The sequence below is a fragment of the Stylophora pistillata genome, chromosome 4, assembly GCF_964205215.1.
Source record: "Stylophora pistillata chromosome 4, jaStyPist1.2, whole genome shotgun sequence".
Taxonomy (NCBI): domain Eukaryota; kingdom Metazoa; phylum Cnidaria; class Anthozoa; order Scleractinia; family Pocilloporidae; genus Stylophora; species Stylophora pistillata.
In genome coordinates, this window is record NC_142522.1 from 11,181,018 (window position 1) to 11,195,810 (window position 14,793).

The 14,793-nt window shown below is 38.4% G+C and overlaps 3 protein-coding genes across 3 annotated transcripts; 2 read left to right on the top strand and 1 right to left on the bottom strand.

Annotated features, from left to right (window-relative positions):
* The first annotated feature begins 37 nt into the window (after positions 1–37).
* Positions 38–2,392, top strand: LOC111333040 (F-box/LRR-repeat protein 8). Its single transcript, XM_022938561.2, has one exon. The coding sequence runs from the start codon at positions 131–133 to the stop codon at positions 1,259–1,261; it is 1,131 nt and encodes a 376-aa protein (XP_022794296.1). The 5' UTR covers positions 38–130; the 3' UTR covers positions 1,262–2,392.
* LOC111333039 (tektin-like protein 1) lies at positions 2,241–7,629 on the bottom strand. Its single transcript, XM_022938560.2, has 4 exons — positions 7,173–7,629; positions 4,249–4,686; positions 3,652–3,747; positions 2,241–3,245 (listed from the first exon to the last, which is right to left on the bottom strand). The coding sequence occupies exons 1-4, from the start codon at positions 7,539–7,541 to the stop codon at positions 2,943–2,945; spliced, it is 1,206 nt and encodes a 401-aa protein (XP_022794295.1). The 5' UTR covers positions 7,542–7,629; the 3' UTR covers positions 2,241–2,942.
* A 980-nt stretch (positions 7,630–8,609) lies between these two features.
* LOC111333073 (uncharacterized) lies at positions 8,610–14,506 on the top strand. The gene is made up of 5 exons (XM_022938594.2): positions 8,610–8,769; positions 8,846–8,930; positions 11,978–12,059; positions 12,489–12,719; positions 13,000–14,506. The coding sequence occupies exons 1-5, from the start codon at positions 8,723–8,725 to the stop codon at positions 13,062–13,064; spliced, it is 510 nt and encodes a 169-aa protein (XP_022794329.2). The 5' UTR covers positions 8,610–8,722; the 3' UTR covers positions 13,065–14,506.
* The last annotated feature ends 287 nt before the right edge of the window (positions 14,507–14,793 follow it).

Consider the following 14,793-nt stretch of genomic DNA (forward strand, 5'->3'; position numbering starts at 1 on the left):
ACTTACTGGGTTTCCTGTGGAGGTCACAGCGACTTGAATATTTATAACCCTCTGCAAATTTCGATATTTGTTCAAACAACAACGCCGCATACATCAGGCGATTCAGCTGTTTGTCGCCCGAGTTTGATCGATGGATGAGAAGAAATGGGAAAATCTTCCCGATCACATAGTAGTAGGGATCTTGTCTTTTCTGGGACTTTCCGACAGGTTAACCGCTTCGCTCGCGTGTAAACAGTGGCGAGAATGTTTCGGTTCCCCGGTGTTATGGCATACGTTCCATTTCAAATTCTTTGATTTAAAGGAGTTCAAGTATACAAAATGCCTGGAGAACCATGGTCATTATCTAAGAACCGTGGAGATTCATTGTAAGCAAGAGGATAAAATCAACAGAGAAAGTGCTTGTACACTTATCCTTATGTTAAGCGGCATGAAAGAGCGAAGGCTCGAAAGGTTTACTGTCAAGTTTCTGGGAGAGAATCCTTTGTTCTACGCAGGACAAGAATTCATCGAGTGTTTACGAGTTTTGTTCGACAAACCCAGCGAGGATGTCAAAGTGCTCTCGACTTTGAAGTCCGTGGATCTAAGCAAACTTCCGATCGCCTACAGCGACAATTTAATTAACTGCTTGGTGGAAAATAATCGCGACTTAGAGTCACTGAATATTCAAAATGCGGCTCTTGTTTGCAAAGTCACTTCCGGTTGTATAGAGAATGTTCTTAAGAGGTGTCGGAAGATAAAGTCCCTCGCGCTTCATCATACCAGCGTCACGGAAGAAATATTGTTATCTCTCACTGAAGAGAACCGGGCTCCCCTCAGTCACCTCTCTATCGACTGTAGACGAGAGGAAAAATTTGGAAAAGACATAACATCAGAAACGTGGGAAGTCGTTAGGAGGAAGATTCCGAACTTGCGTGTCACGCTAGCTTTCGACACTTCCTGTCCGATGTACAAGGTAGATATGATTTTAAAGCCCGAAGTTCCGGTGAAAAATCTTCGCCTGGAAGTCATGTCCGAAGTTATTGACCAAGTGTATTTTGCTGCGATGAACTACAGTAAAACTTTGGAAAATTTATCGATTAGCACTACAAGCAGCGAGGAACTCGAAAAGGCGTTGTTATACCTTGTCACGAGGTGTGAGAGACTAAAAGAGCTTTTTGTGTTTCAGTGTTACATTTCGCAAGACACGAAACAAAAGATTCTGGAACTTCGCCCTCAACTGCAAAAATACTATATCAAGAGTAAGCAGCAGCCAACGAATTAAGCAGAACTGCGAGTTCCGGCCGAACTGGAGGTAGAGCTCTTTTCGTAACAAAATAATTTTAAAAAATTCAGATATTATCGAATTTCTCTGATAGTTATCAGTTCAGATTTGACTCTTTCACTCCCAAGATCTCGATTTATGTTCTCTTTATTCTCATTTCTTAAAACTCTTTCGCTAAGATTTGGAATTCAAATCAAACAAAGTTCACTTGATGATGTTTTCGCCTTTCTGCTCGGCAATGTACGGATATCGAGGCTATTTGTCAAGACTGTGCTATGAAAGGATTTCTTTAACTTTCAAACATCATTCCTGCTTTTGGGTTGGATGTTTATGCTTGTAGTCTAAAAAGAGACAAGTTCAAGAAAGGCAAAAGGGTGTCAGAACCCAACAGTACACGCCCAGTCACATAGTCAGGGAGTGTCGTCCCCTTCTGACTCAGGGGTATTGAATTGGGTTGGAAAAATGGCTTCAAATATAGAATCTCTTCAGTAGTAAGAGGATGGTGAAATACTAAGGTTTCTCCTGTTTTTGAGCTCTATTTACCACGTGGCAATGTTGAGTGGGGTTGTAAGTTACACATTGTAACTAATAGGTCAAAATATTAATTGTTCTATTTTGTGGTTTAATGAGCTGTTTTCAAATCGTGCTAAATGAGGTCCAAGCAATAGGTTTTCACCAGATCCTTAATTTCATGTTGGAAATTAGAATCTCACTGTTTCGTGTCAATGTTGTGCTGATAATAACCTCAGTAGCTCACTCATTCGATGTACTTATTTTTAAGACAATTATACCCAAAGCGCTCAGAGATAAAGTTTGTTAAACACCTTATTATCACGAGCTATCTCCTTTACTCTACCATCATCAGTTTATAGTGGATGTTCCCCTCTGATAATTAGTACCAAGCCACATAATGGGGTTGGCTTTGAGTGCAAACATATTTCCCCAAAATAACAGTGCAGGTAACTCACTGACAACAAAACTCACTAAGAACAAATTTTATTGACACAGTTTCACTCTCATCAGTATCATTTTCTTACTACACCAGGCAAACCAAAAGTAGTGTTGTTGAGATAAATCAAGTTGTAAGATTATCTACAGCTAGATAAATTACTTTTACTCTAGCAGCCTCACCTCCCCCCCCCCCCCCACCGAAGAGGCATCAATTGGAAATTAGTTATTTCATATTAGCCCTTAAAGTGTAAATTGGAATAAACTAATCTGATATGTGGTACTTTGTCAACCATCATCATCATAAATAACTAATCTTAGAGACACTCGGTGAATATTATTTACAAATCAAGCCTTAAAGGAAACATATTTATTTCCTTAATAGTCACATTTCCATGCCAATAATGGTAAGGGTGATAAATCTGGTTACATCTCATTCAGCTTATTCATAGTGCAACCAAACATTGAATGCCAAATTTCAAGATAAATTTCCAATGAATTCTTATTCATATATATTATTAATATTTCTTGCAAATCAAACCAACTTAACCACGCGTTTAATCACTGCAGTGAAAAAGGTATTTTCATAGTAAAATCAGTAGGGGAAAAGTTTCAGTAGAGACAAAAGTTGTTTTAGGAGATAATTGGATTTAATTTAGTAACCAGTAAAAAGCTTGTTGTCAATCCCAACCACAAAGTTTTCTATACAGAGACTAAATTTGGCCACCAGGAGTTAACATCCAACACCATTGATCACCCAACGGTGATTTCCTAAACGTCTGCGTGTGCGGGTGATGCTAGCATCAATCAAGGCAGCATGATGTTTATCCCTTGCATCATCATCAACCCTCTTCTTGGTAAGTCTCAAGAGACCAACATTGCGAGCTGTGGCATTCAAAGACTCCTGCAGACCCTGTCCTCCCTTGACAATCTCACGTGCTTCAGGCAGTTGGTTACCAGGATGACGTTGGTAGACTTGCGCTGCTGGGCGGTCCAAACGTTCACGAGTGGTAAGATCAGAATAGGCAACAGGTCCCTGTAATAAAAGGAAACATCAGCTTGACACAAGTGAAGTAGTATGAGTTAAGGCAGGTTCAAACAAGTGGTCTTTCCAGGATCCTCAGTTTCATACAAAAAATAAAGACATCTTCATTTTGTTTTGCTGTTGATGACCACGGCTTTCAAAACCAATGATTGGGAACTAAGATCAGGTTTGTAAGCCATTGACTCTAAGCTTTGAAAAATTGCAGACCATTTCTTAAAAGTAACAGCTATTACCGTGATGGGATGGGGAAGGAGAAAAAAAGGACATGTATGAATGATTTTGTAAGTGGCCCTAAGCTAACTGTTCATGGTGTGCATAAATCATACAGTATCTTACAGCTAACACAATTATAATGCAATAATTCTATTTAAGTTAAGCTTTATTAAATCTGGCATACCAGTGTATATCCAAGTGCCATTTCTGTGGCATCATACCAGCGATGACTTCGATGAATAGCCATACGAGTTTCACCCGCACCAACCAAAAGATGTTGCTGTTATCATGAAAAAAAAAATTTTAAAACTAAATACAACTATTGGACAAAAGTTTTGTCTTATCAAAAATATTTTAGGCCAGCTAAGATCATTAGAGAGTAAACATACAAACAAATTGGAAATTGATCAAATAATAAAGAGCAGAAAATTAATACAGACTGTATTAAAAAAATGTAATATCATTAAGCAACAGCTACACGTAATTATTGTTTGCTCCACCAGTATTTATAATGAACCAGGATTCCAATGATTTTTGAATTCACAAGTTATTTGTACTAGTTATCTTGGCAACAACAAAGACAATATTAAGGTTATTGTCTCAAGTGTGGGCTGAGTTATTTCAGTGCTTTAAATACATTTTAAGATTTTGAATATAGATGCAGTTCTCATTTCCATTTCCTCATAGGCAAACACCTTCTGATTTAAGAGCCTACCTTAACCAGAGAATGCTTATTACATAGATTTAAACTGGGATACTGCTCATCTTTTTTACAACCAACCTTCATGGTAACTGTCTCAGCAACTTTCTGTGTCAGTCCATCATTCACAGACTGATGAGCTGCCTTCTGTAGCTTAACTGTCTGCTCAATGGCTTCCGCCACTTCCTTGCGCAAATTAGTAGACCTCTGCCGTGCCTCTGCCGCAGTTGAAATCACTCTTGCACACTCGGGAGTGTAAGGACCCAGTGGTTCCACTGATGGTGTGACAGGCTTTTCTGCCTGATCCTTGATGCCTGCACCACGAACTGCAGAGACAGCATGGCATATAAGGTCTAGTACCCTTGATCTCTCTTGTAAGGAGGCAGTGAGTCTTTTCCTGGCTCCATCAAGTACTTGAAGCTGTTTCTGAACGGAGCGAAGCTGGGCCTCCAGAATTCGCTTAAGCTTTAGTAAATGTTTGCGCTCAGCTGCAAGGAGGTCATCTGCCCCATCAAAGTCCTTTAAAAGTCAGATAAATATCATCATTTCATGAGAAAAACAATGAACACATAGATGTTAGGGAAAAAAAACCCCTTTTAATTAGAACAAATAGTACATGCTCTCATTCACTTTAGTTTAGGGTCCAGTTTGTAAGCACAACTGTAAACTTCACATTTCATGTATTTTCTTTTAGAATAGAAGCACAACCCTTCTATAATGAGGCTTGTCATAGATAGTCTCTTTGTCTACAGTATCATCCCTTTGCACAATCGTACTAACTCAACATTCTTGTAAGGGTCAATTCCACGTTGTAGACATGACATTTAGAGGCAAAATTTAGGTATTCAAATGTCTCCTAAAGCCAGATCCACACTATTTGAATTGAAATGAGTCATGTCATAAAATTACCCCTGAAGTACCTTTTATTTTGCCAGAAAACATTTTGACTATCTCTTAGATATCCAGAGAAAATAATTTTTCAAAGTGTGTTGTGGATGTGACTCCTAAAACAAACATTGATTTGAATTGCTTTTGGTTATTTCAAATTTCCTGTGAATTGAAAACCTTTTAAAAAAAACTGCATATACTAACTAAATGCAATAGTAATTGTGCTTCATAAATCTGAAAAGATATTATAGAAATTACTTGTTACCATGGATTTATTAACAAAAATGTTGTGTTGCGGGCGTGACCAAAATTTGTTGCGGACGTGATATTTTGGGGCTGTTCAGGAAAGAGCTTTTCATTCACCCCTAATAACGTTCAGAGTAATATGCCACTGAAGTAAAAATGCATTTTTATAGCTTTTATCTGTAAATTGGGAACTAAATAACAAATAATATATATAAAGAACAAAAATTTTGTGTTGTGGACATGACCAAAATTTGTTGCAGAGGTGACATTTTGGGGATGTTCAAGAAAGAGCTTTTCATTCACCACTAATAACATTCGGAGTAATGCCACTGAAGTAAAAATGCTGTTTTTATTGCTTTTATCTGTAAATTGGGAAATAAATAACAAATAAAATATAAAAACTTTGATGAGCTAGGTCACTTTGTACGTCAAAGGGCATTTATATATTTTAGGAAAATTTTAAAAAAAGTGATAGCTTTACATATATCATAATATGTCTATAATTATCATTTGTGTCATTAAATATCAACATATCTTCTCATGTTTGAAAATTTTCTGAGGTTTTCTGGGTTTTTACAAATGTCTCATGTCCGTAATGGTCACGTCCGCAACCCGATATCTCTAAAATAGTTAACAAATTTGAGCAAGCTGGGGTGTCAAAATTATCATAATACTTAACAATAAGAGCAGTATAAATAAGACCTGAAACAGTTGAGAACCTACAAAGAAATTAAATAAATGTTGCTCTGAATCATACCCTGAAGGTCACGTCCGCAACACTTTTTATGTCTTAATTTGTACGTCTGAGGCATTAAATGTTTAAGAATTTTTTTCTTTTGGCATTGAAAGGCTCATCCTAGTGGGTAGTTAAGATCTCAAAATCTGATTCATGGCAATCAATTTCTTTGAGATGTAGCAATTTAGATATTGGTATGTAAAATGGCTTATTTGGTAAATAAAAACCCTCAAAAACAATGGCATCACACAACCTGGGCGTGACCACTACTGCCAATCTAGATTTGGATTCTTATAGAACTATGTATAACCTTTCATTAAAAGTAAGTTTGGCTCTCATATTTTGAATTTGAAAATCTGTCAAATTTTCATGTCTCACGTGGAATAGCCCTAAGAATGATTTTAAAATAACTTGTAACAAAGATAAGCAACCGATATCTCTCAGAAGATTTTTCCTGCCATTAACACCTGCTGGGTTTAAGAAATAGTTAAAAACAGTATCACTTGCACAATCCCCGCAAGCTTATATTGTTACACTAACATCCTCGTGTGAAGTTTGTGTAAAAATAAATAACTATTGTCGATTCGTTTTGCATGGTTACCTCTTAAAGTAATCATATGAGGTAAATTTTTAAAATTCTACATTTTGGATTGTCCAATCAATGTGCTGATTGAACGAAAACACGTTAGTCAATATAAGTCCACAATGTTCAGCAGAAGGTTAAATGGTAACTGAAACACGGAAAAAGGAATTCAGACATTTTATTTTTTAATTTCCTTCTTTCATTAGCGAGGGAGTGTAACTGAAAAAAATTGTTTGTACTATTTGCAAATGTTATTAGGAAAGCGACATCGCATTTTTCAGCTATCAGCTTTCATTGAAGAGCAATACTGAGGTTGAATATTTACTTATTTCAAAGTATCAAAGTATTACAATAGAACAACGGGACGAGGAAGACATCAATTAGGGAAATGAGTAATATATTGAACTTATGCAGATCACAATACAGCTCAGATTAATTTAACCTAAGTGTTTGACATTCCTTAGTATCTCAAAACGGAATTCTCGGACTAACGATCGTGAAGGCGCACGGAAGAAAAATAAAATATTACATAGCAGTTAGGGCTTCGGTTACCTTTTCTCGTGGCGGTCTCGTCTGTCGTTGCATTGTAGATCGTGTGTTTAAGATAATATCTTTCCGAATATGTTCCAGGGTCTTTTCTAAATCCTCCTTTCCTCTCAGCAGAGATTTTATCTCTTCATTCGTGTCCAACAAACTTTCTCGGAGCTTCACTAAGACGGCCCTTGTCGCTCGAACATAGGCATGTATTCTGGCATTGCTCTGTTGTATACTAGTGTCTCTTAGCGATGGCAAGGGGTCTAACTGCTGTCCCAGCTCACAGGCTTTGTCGCTGCGGTTGAGAACTGTCTGAGAAAGCCTTATGTTTCTTATACTTGCATTTTTCCACGCATCAGAGCCTATAGTAGCTTTTGTAACTTCCATTTCGTTGTGAAAATTTTGCCCCTGTCTGTGCGAAGAATGCGGCGCAGCTTTCTGTTGTGTGCAAACCGCGCGAGAAGCTACACGTAACTATGGCAACTAATTAGCCTCGTTTTCGCATTAACTTTCAGTAAACGAAGATAAATACTGCATGTGAATTCCCGGATTAAAAATGTGAATAATTAAAAAAGCATCACAAAAGAGAGCAGTGTTCACAAGAAGAACATAAAGATGCATTCATTTACAAAGGAAGAACTCCATAATTGTTTACAAAATATTGCCCTTATTTCTTAGGTCGCACTCAACGTCACGGTTGCGTGACAAGAAGGTCCACAAAACTCCATTTAATTGCCGACTTATGGTAGGGCACACAAGATCGCACGATTGTTTGTTGTCAAACTCCTGGTTTTTCTAATCAAATTTATCCCACTTTTTTTTTTTTATCAAATTCAAGACTACAATATCTAAAGCCCCCACTAAAAGACTAGGTCCAGTAAGTTTCCACCGGAATTGTAGCATAATTTGTCCCTAAAATATAATACCGGCAATTTTGCCGAGCAAAAAAATCCATGATGGTATTAGAAAGTGTATTTTGTTTGTTTCTTCAGATTTGCTTTGTTTTGTTTTGTTTTTCTTCAGTTGGGAATAAGAACGAAAGATATGGGATATATCCTGTTTACCTCGTTCAAATAAAAATTTTGAACGAGGTAAACAGGATCTGCAATCCCCAAATTGTTTGATCGTCGAGTATGATTGTTCGGGTGAAGGTACTAAAGTATTTCTGAAACCTCAGCAATACTGATTACTCACGTTTCGACAACTGCAGCACTGCGAGCGGAAGTCATCATCAAAGTCAACGAACTTGCAGACAATTTAATTCTTTTTTTAGCAAGTTTTATTTTTTCGTGCGTTTCACCTTTTTTTGAGTGGGAAACGTGTGCGAATAGAAAAGGAAAAGAAAAATGTTCGTTCCTCGCCCGCCATTCTTCCGTCTCCACTGAACTGTGGAGCGGGTCATTCAAGTCACATGACAGCGCATTATGACTTCTGCGTCACCCTGCAATTATTTCAATACAAATTAAACCAAGTAACACAATACACGGGCAGCCGCGAACAAATGCTCGCCGAAGGAGTCTTCAAATTATTATGTCACCGGCTTAGTCAAGTCACCCCTAAAGCCTAACATGACTGATATACAATTATATCGCGATAACACGGGAAGCCTGCCCTAGTGAGTGATCGACTCAAGACTGGACGATGGACAACGAAGAGAGATAACAACTCTGACTCTTTCTGTTTGTTTACAGTTTGTCGCACTGGGCACAAAAGGAACCCGCGAAGCACAGATTCATGGCAGGGAATACGGATCACTGGGCAAAGATGAAACATAAGGTAGACCTAAAGAATACAGTTTGACTGCGGTAGATTGTTATAAGTTAACTATTTTTCCTAATGCGAGCTCTATATTGCATACACAACGGTATGATTGGTTGTCAGGCATATGGCGATGGTTTCCATGCTTCGGTTTCTGTTAGTCAGTTAATTTCCTAGTTTTCTCTCTGAAGCAGAACTCTGTGAGAAAGCGGTAACTCACAAGGAGTGTAAATTATTTAAAGATGGACAAACTTTCCGACTGGGTTGTTGACAAACTGACGGGAACGATTCCCAAGAAATGTCACGCATGAAATTCTACTGACTTTCGATTCGAAAGCAGCTGTATACCGGTAGCTTGATTACCAAAGGTAGACAACAATATATTGTTACGACGTTGAAACGTTTGATGGCCTGCTCCCAGTTGGCTTGTTAGCTCAATTGGTAGAGCGCTGCACTAGTATCGCAGAGGTCAGTGGTTCGAATCCCGTACAGGCCTGAAATTTTTTTCAGGTCTGATTTTCACTATTGCTCAAATAGTGCTTTACTGCGAAGGATCGTTCTCATATACGTCTCATAACCGCAGTTCACACATATGTTTCATATGTTTGTTGTTGTTTGATTTATCATCTACGGGTTTATATCGAATTAATTTGATGGCCTGCTCCCAGTTGGCTTGTTAGCTCAATTGGTAGAGCGCTGCACTAGTATCGCAGAGGTCAGTGGTTCGAATCCCGTACAGGCCTGAAATTTTTTTCAGGTCTGATTTTCACTATTGCTCAAATAGTGCTTTACTGCGAAGGATCGTTCTCATATACGTCTCATAACCGCAGTTCACACATATGTTTCATATGTTTGTTGTTGTTTGATTTATCATCTACGGGTTTATATCGAATTAATTTGATGGCCTGCTCCCAGTTGGCTTGTTAGCTCAATTGGTAGAGCGCTGCACTAGTATCGCAGAGGTCAGTGGTTCGAATCCCGTACAGGCCTGAAATTTTTTTCAGGTCTGATTTTCACTATTGCTCAAATAGTGCTTTACTGCGAAGGATCGTTCTCATATACGTCTCATAACCGCAGTTCACACATATGTTTCATGTGTTTGTTGTTATAGTGTTGTATTGGTTGTCGTGTAGTCTGATTGTCCCGGTGACGATAATCCTGAGAAATTTTTAACGGTAATAGTGACTAGTGGTGTAAGTCGGTGGTAATGACTACCGACTTACGCCACTTGAGTCTTATAGCTAGTAATAATGATAATAATAATGATAATAATAATAATTATATATATATATATATATATATATATATATATATATAACTAACTGCAGACAGTACTGTTTCGGCCTTCTGGGCCTCATCAGTGCAGTGCTAATGCTAGGATGGGGGAGAACCGAGACGGTCACCCCAAACGACCCAACCTTTGTGGTATCGTCTAAGCCATGCCAGAGTGCTCAAACAAGAGTAAACCAGCGAGCATGTATATATATATATATATATATATATATATATATATATATATATATATATACATAATAAGGTGAAGCAATATAACATCATTATGGATGCCCACGGGGGGTGGTCACGGGAGCTGGATGTCATGATGCGCGAGCTGGTGGGAGGCAGAAGCACAGACGTCCTGCGAAAGATGCAGAAGGCAGTGCTCTCGGGCACGCTGAATATTGCCCGGAATTTCAAGGTGGCAGTTTGAATTCCTGTTAGAAGGAGGACCGTAGACACAACGGAAAAGCTTTTCAGGATTAGTTAATGTACATTTATTTTTTACTCCATGGCTCACAGGTTACGGTTTTCGCCCTGTGCTGCCTGATTAGAATGTAGCATTCAGTTGATTTCTCTGCGACATAATAATAATAATAATAATAATAATAATAATAATGATAATAATAATAATAAGTAAACGTCATTATAAGTAAACACATCACGTCATCACAAGTAAACGTCATTATAGATGTACTTGGAGGATGGTCTAAAGCTATGGAAACTGAAATGAAGGGCTTCTTTGGTACAAGATACAAAGAAATATTGCTGAGAATGCAGAAAGCTGTATTAAGTAGCACTCTGAACATTGCAAGAACATTTAAACTGGTTACAGCGTAAGAATTTTAAGGACATTATGATTTGGTTTTTATGAACAGGATTTTATGAACATTTTAAGTTAAGGATATTTTAAGAACCGAACAGTAAATCATGAACATCTAAAAAAAAAACATCTTAGTATTGGGCCAATTGACACTTTTATCGTTTTATATTGATCATTTATATTTAAGTAGTATTAGATATTATTATAGTTAACAGTCCTGTCATGCAGATAGGCTACGAATTTTCGCCCTATCTTGCTTAGCTCACTAGCATCCAAACGTGTATACTGCATAATAATAATAATAATAATAATAATAATAATAATAATCTTTATTTACCCTGCAAAAAATGTGTCGGCAATTCCATAAGGAACCGCTGGTATTAATACATGTGCAGCAAATATAAAACTATTAAAACTATTAAAATGGAAAATTATATATATACATACATATATACGATATAACTATGTTAAAAAAAAAAAGAATAGCAAATTAGTTAACAAGAACAACCCTTCACTTGACTGATGATGAGTGACTTCCACTCAGGTTGTCGAAACGTCCGACAACTGTCCTTCTATGGTTGTGGAATATCCCCACAACACGATCACATGTTACCCCCGGGTTAAAACTATTTACTGTATACTAACTGGTGTCGCAAATCTCCCACTCAGTATCCTGTTGAGCCTTTTTTTCTTTTTAATTCTGCTGTAAATACTTTGGTATTACTGTCATGTTCAATTTCAATCGCATGGATGGTCAATACCGAACTTAATTACAACAATCGACTGACAACACTCTTCACTTGACTCTGATGATGACTTCTGCTCAGGTTGTCGAAACGTCAAGAAAAACTCCTCACTCAAGGACGATCTGACTGCATGATTAAACAGTATTATTTTATATCGAAGCCGTATACAACACTTTCGTGACCAATGCGTGATTTTCCAAATTCTTTTTCTCTGCCCTAAGGTTGCCACATTTTCCATTCGAGACACCAGAGGAGAAGTAAAGACTTTCCACGGGGATCGAATGCGGCACGAGCAACATCCAGGTAAATATGAACAAGTTTCGTAATCGTTTTTGACTCATCGAATTATTGCAAGTATTGTAAGGTGGGGCTTTCCGAAGAAATGAAGGTGACAACGTGGTCTGATGGTTAGTCCATCGAACTTCGGATTCAGTTGGGCAAGACACTTTCCTTTCAGTGCCTCTCCGACCAGTAGATGTAAATTGTTAGGGAATCCGGTGAAACTGATGCTGTCGGTAACTTGCGATGGACAAGTCTATCCATAGGTAATAATAATGGTCCTCAGGAATCGCTTCATGCTACGTGCAATTTTAGTGTGCTCCGCCTAGCTCACGTATAAAAACTTGCAGTGCAAAAGCGACAAGATAAGATTTATTCGCACGAAGTCCGAGAGGTAAGTTCGCTGTCTTGTTTAAAGGAAAGAAAATTATGATCCTTTTCTCTCTAATTAAGACAAGAAGTCAGAGAAAAAACTCCTAAAGTTCCGACACGAAATTGACGGGACCCTAACGCGTATTGGTGGGCCCAATTTCAGCGACATTCTCGTCAAAGAGCTACACGGTAATTTGCCAGGAGACTATCACAAGCCACGACCCCTGCCTCCCAAACTGTTGAGGACATCGGTAAATGCCAGGGCTAAAGAGGGACATATGTACTGGTATATGGAGAAGCCACCACCAAAGAGTAAGTTCTTCAGCCAAGCAGTTGGGAATTTTATGTCTCGCCAGCCTGTGTAACAGTCTTTTCTGTTCTGTTCAGGAAAAACGAGAAAAGCGTGACGCGGTGAGGGGTAGTCACGCTAAAATAGACTTGCCATTGTCTCACGCTTTTGCGTGACTTCCGCTTAGCTCAAACTTCTCTGTTCTTTGCTGAAAGGAAACAGAGAAGACTGTTACGCAAGTTAACAAAAGGTGTAAAGTCTGGTTCTTTCAGGTCACTGATCATTTTATTCCTCACTTTTCAGAGGGTACGACCACGTTTGGCTCAGACAAAACCTTCCTTGGGCTGGGCAAAAGGTTTTTTCCCTGATCATGTTCTAATCAGCTGGTTGGTCGCATGGTCTGATCACTGTTGCGATTGAAGGAACGTTTCATCGGTGTACTGTTGAATCGTGCATTATGATATACATAAATTCAGCAATATTTTGTATGCCAAGAAAAAATGAAAATAGGTATTAATAGAAGTATAAGTTCTCATATACCAAGGAAACAAAGCATGTTAATACATGCATAGAAGCTTGCATGGACTGTAATTGTAGCAGAATTGCAAATTGTTCCATGCTTTCGATCAAATGGGGTAAGCGAACGAGTTGGGGAAAGAAATGAGATCACACTCAGAAAAAAGAAACCTCTTTCTGCTTATCCTCCGGCCCCCTTTCAGAGCCTGCTTCACCACAGGGGTGGATCCAACCATCTTTGATGGGAGGGGGGTCAAAACTTTGAATCAGAAAAAGCAAGATTTACTCTTTACTCTATAGCTTAAGTAATCTGAGAATTATTTCAAGACGAATGGATTTTGAAGTACCTTACATTGAGTAGTAAATTGCGATCCTGTCGTTTCAGAAGTTGTGGTCTATAGGGACGGAGGGAGGGAGGTGTGTTCCGGACTCTCGAACCCCCGACTAGATTCACCCCTTCAGTGTTCAGAATCTGTTTTTCTTTCATTATGGGGTGAGGGAGCGACAGCTTTATATGAGAAGAGATTAGGAGGATTAAATGTAGGAATAAGACAGTACCCTTCCCGTTCAGACGTCAATGACACATTTATTTTCCCTCCTCGCGCGTGGGCTCGTAATAGGAGAAGAAACGAAAAGCAGACTCAGATACAATGAAATATATGAAGTTCATATATTTTGAACTGCGGTATTAGATACGTATGATGCACGATCCTCGCAGTAGATGGCGCTATTTAAGCAATAGCGAGAATTTTCGCTATTGCTTAAATAGCGCTATCTACTGCGAGGATCGTGCATCATACGAAAAGCAGACTGCAAGTGGACGAGGTCGTTTACTCTAGAATAAAATGGGATTTCCGGAATCATATCAAAAACAATTCAGAATACTAATCGGTTGATGTTTTCTTATTCTATTTGTGTTTTAAAATGGTAAAGTACGTGGAAATCCTCTTCACGTGACATCATATCAGGAAGCTCGGCTTACCGTAAACGGCGAGTGCACGCTAGTTAACATAGAAAGGGCTAAACTCCAAGGTACGATTTTTGCTTAATTTATGATCATCGCATGCGAGCGACAAATGACTAAAATGGTATAAAAACGGCTACAATCCTGATACACCTTGTTGGTTGTAGTCAATGCGATTTTTTCGAGATCGGCAAACAAGCAGCGAGAGCACGCGAGTTGTATGCGATGATCGTTGACAAAAATTGTACCAAGAGAATAATATTAATGCTACTTGATTGCTAGAGTTAAGATACTTTTTCCTGTTATTATTAAAGATCAAACTTGACCAAATGTTTTTACTTCCACTCCTAAACAAATTCAACTTACACTTAGACGCTTTAGGGTACCCTGGGCCTCGCTCTCAATACGGGGACAATACAAGAACGATTTCCTCTGGACGGATACCAAAAACAGCAAAACCCTGATCCAGGAAATATCAAGAGGCCCTCTACTACTTTTGTAAAGGTTACTGTTTACTTTACCCTGAGCAGAATTTAATTCCGTCATGCAGCTTCCCATATACTAAACCTTCCTTTGTGACAAGTGCAGTCCTGTGTGATTGATGATTGCGCTTGTGA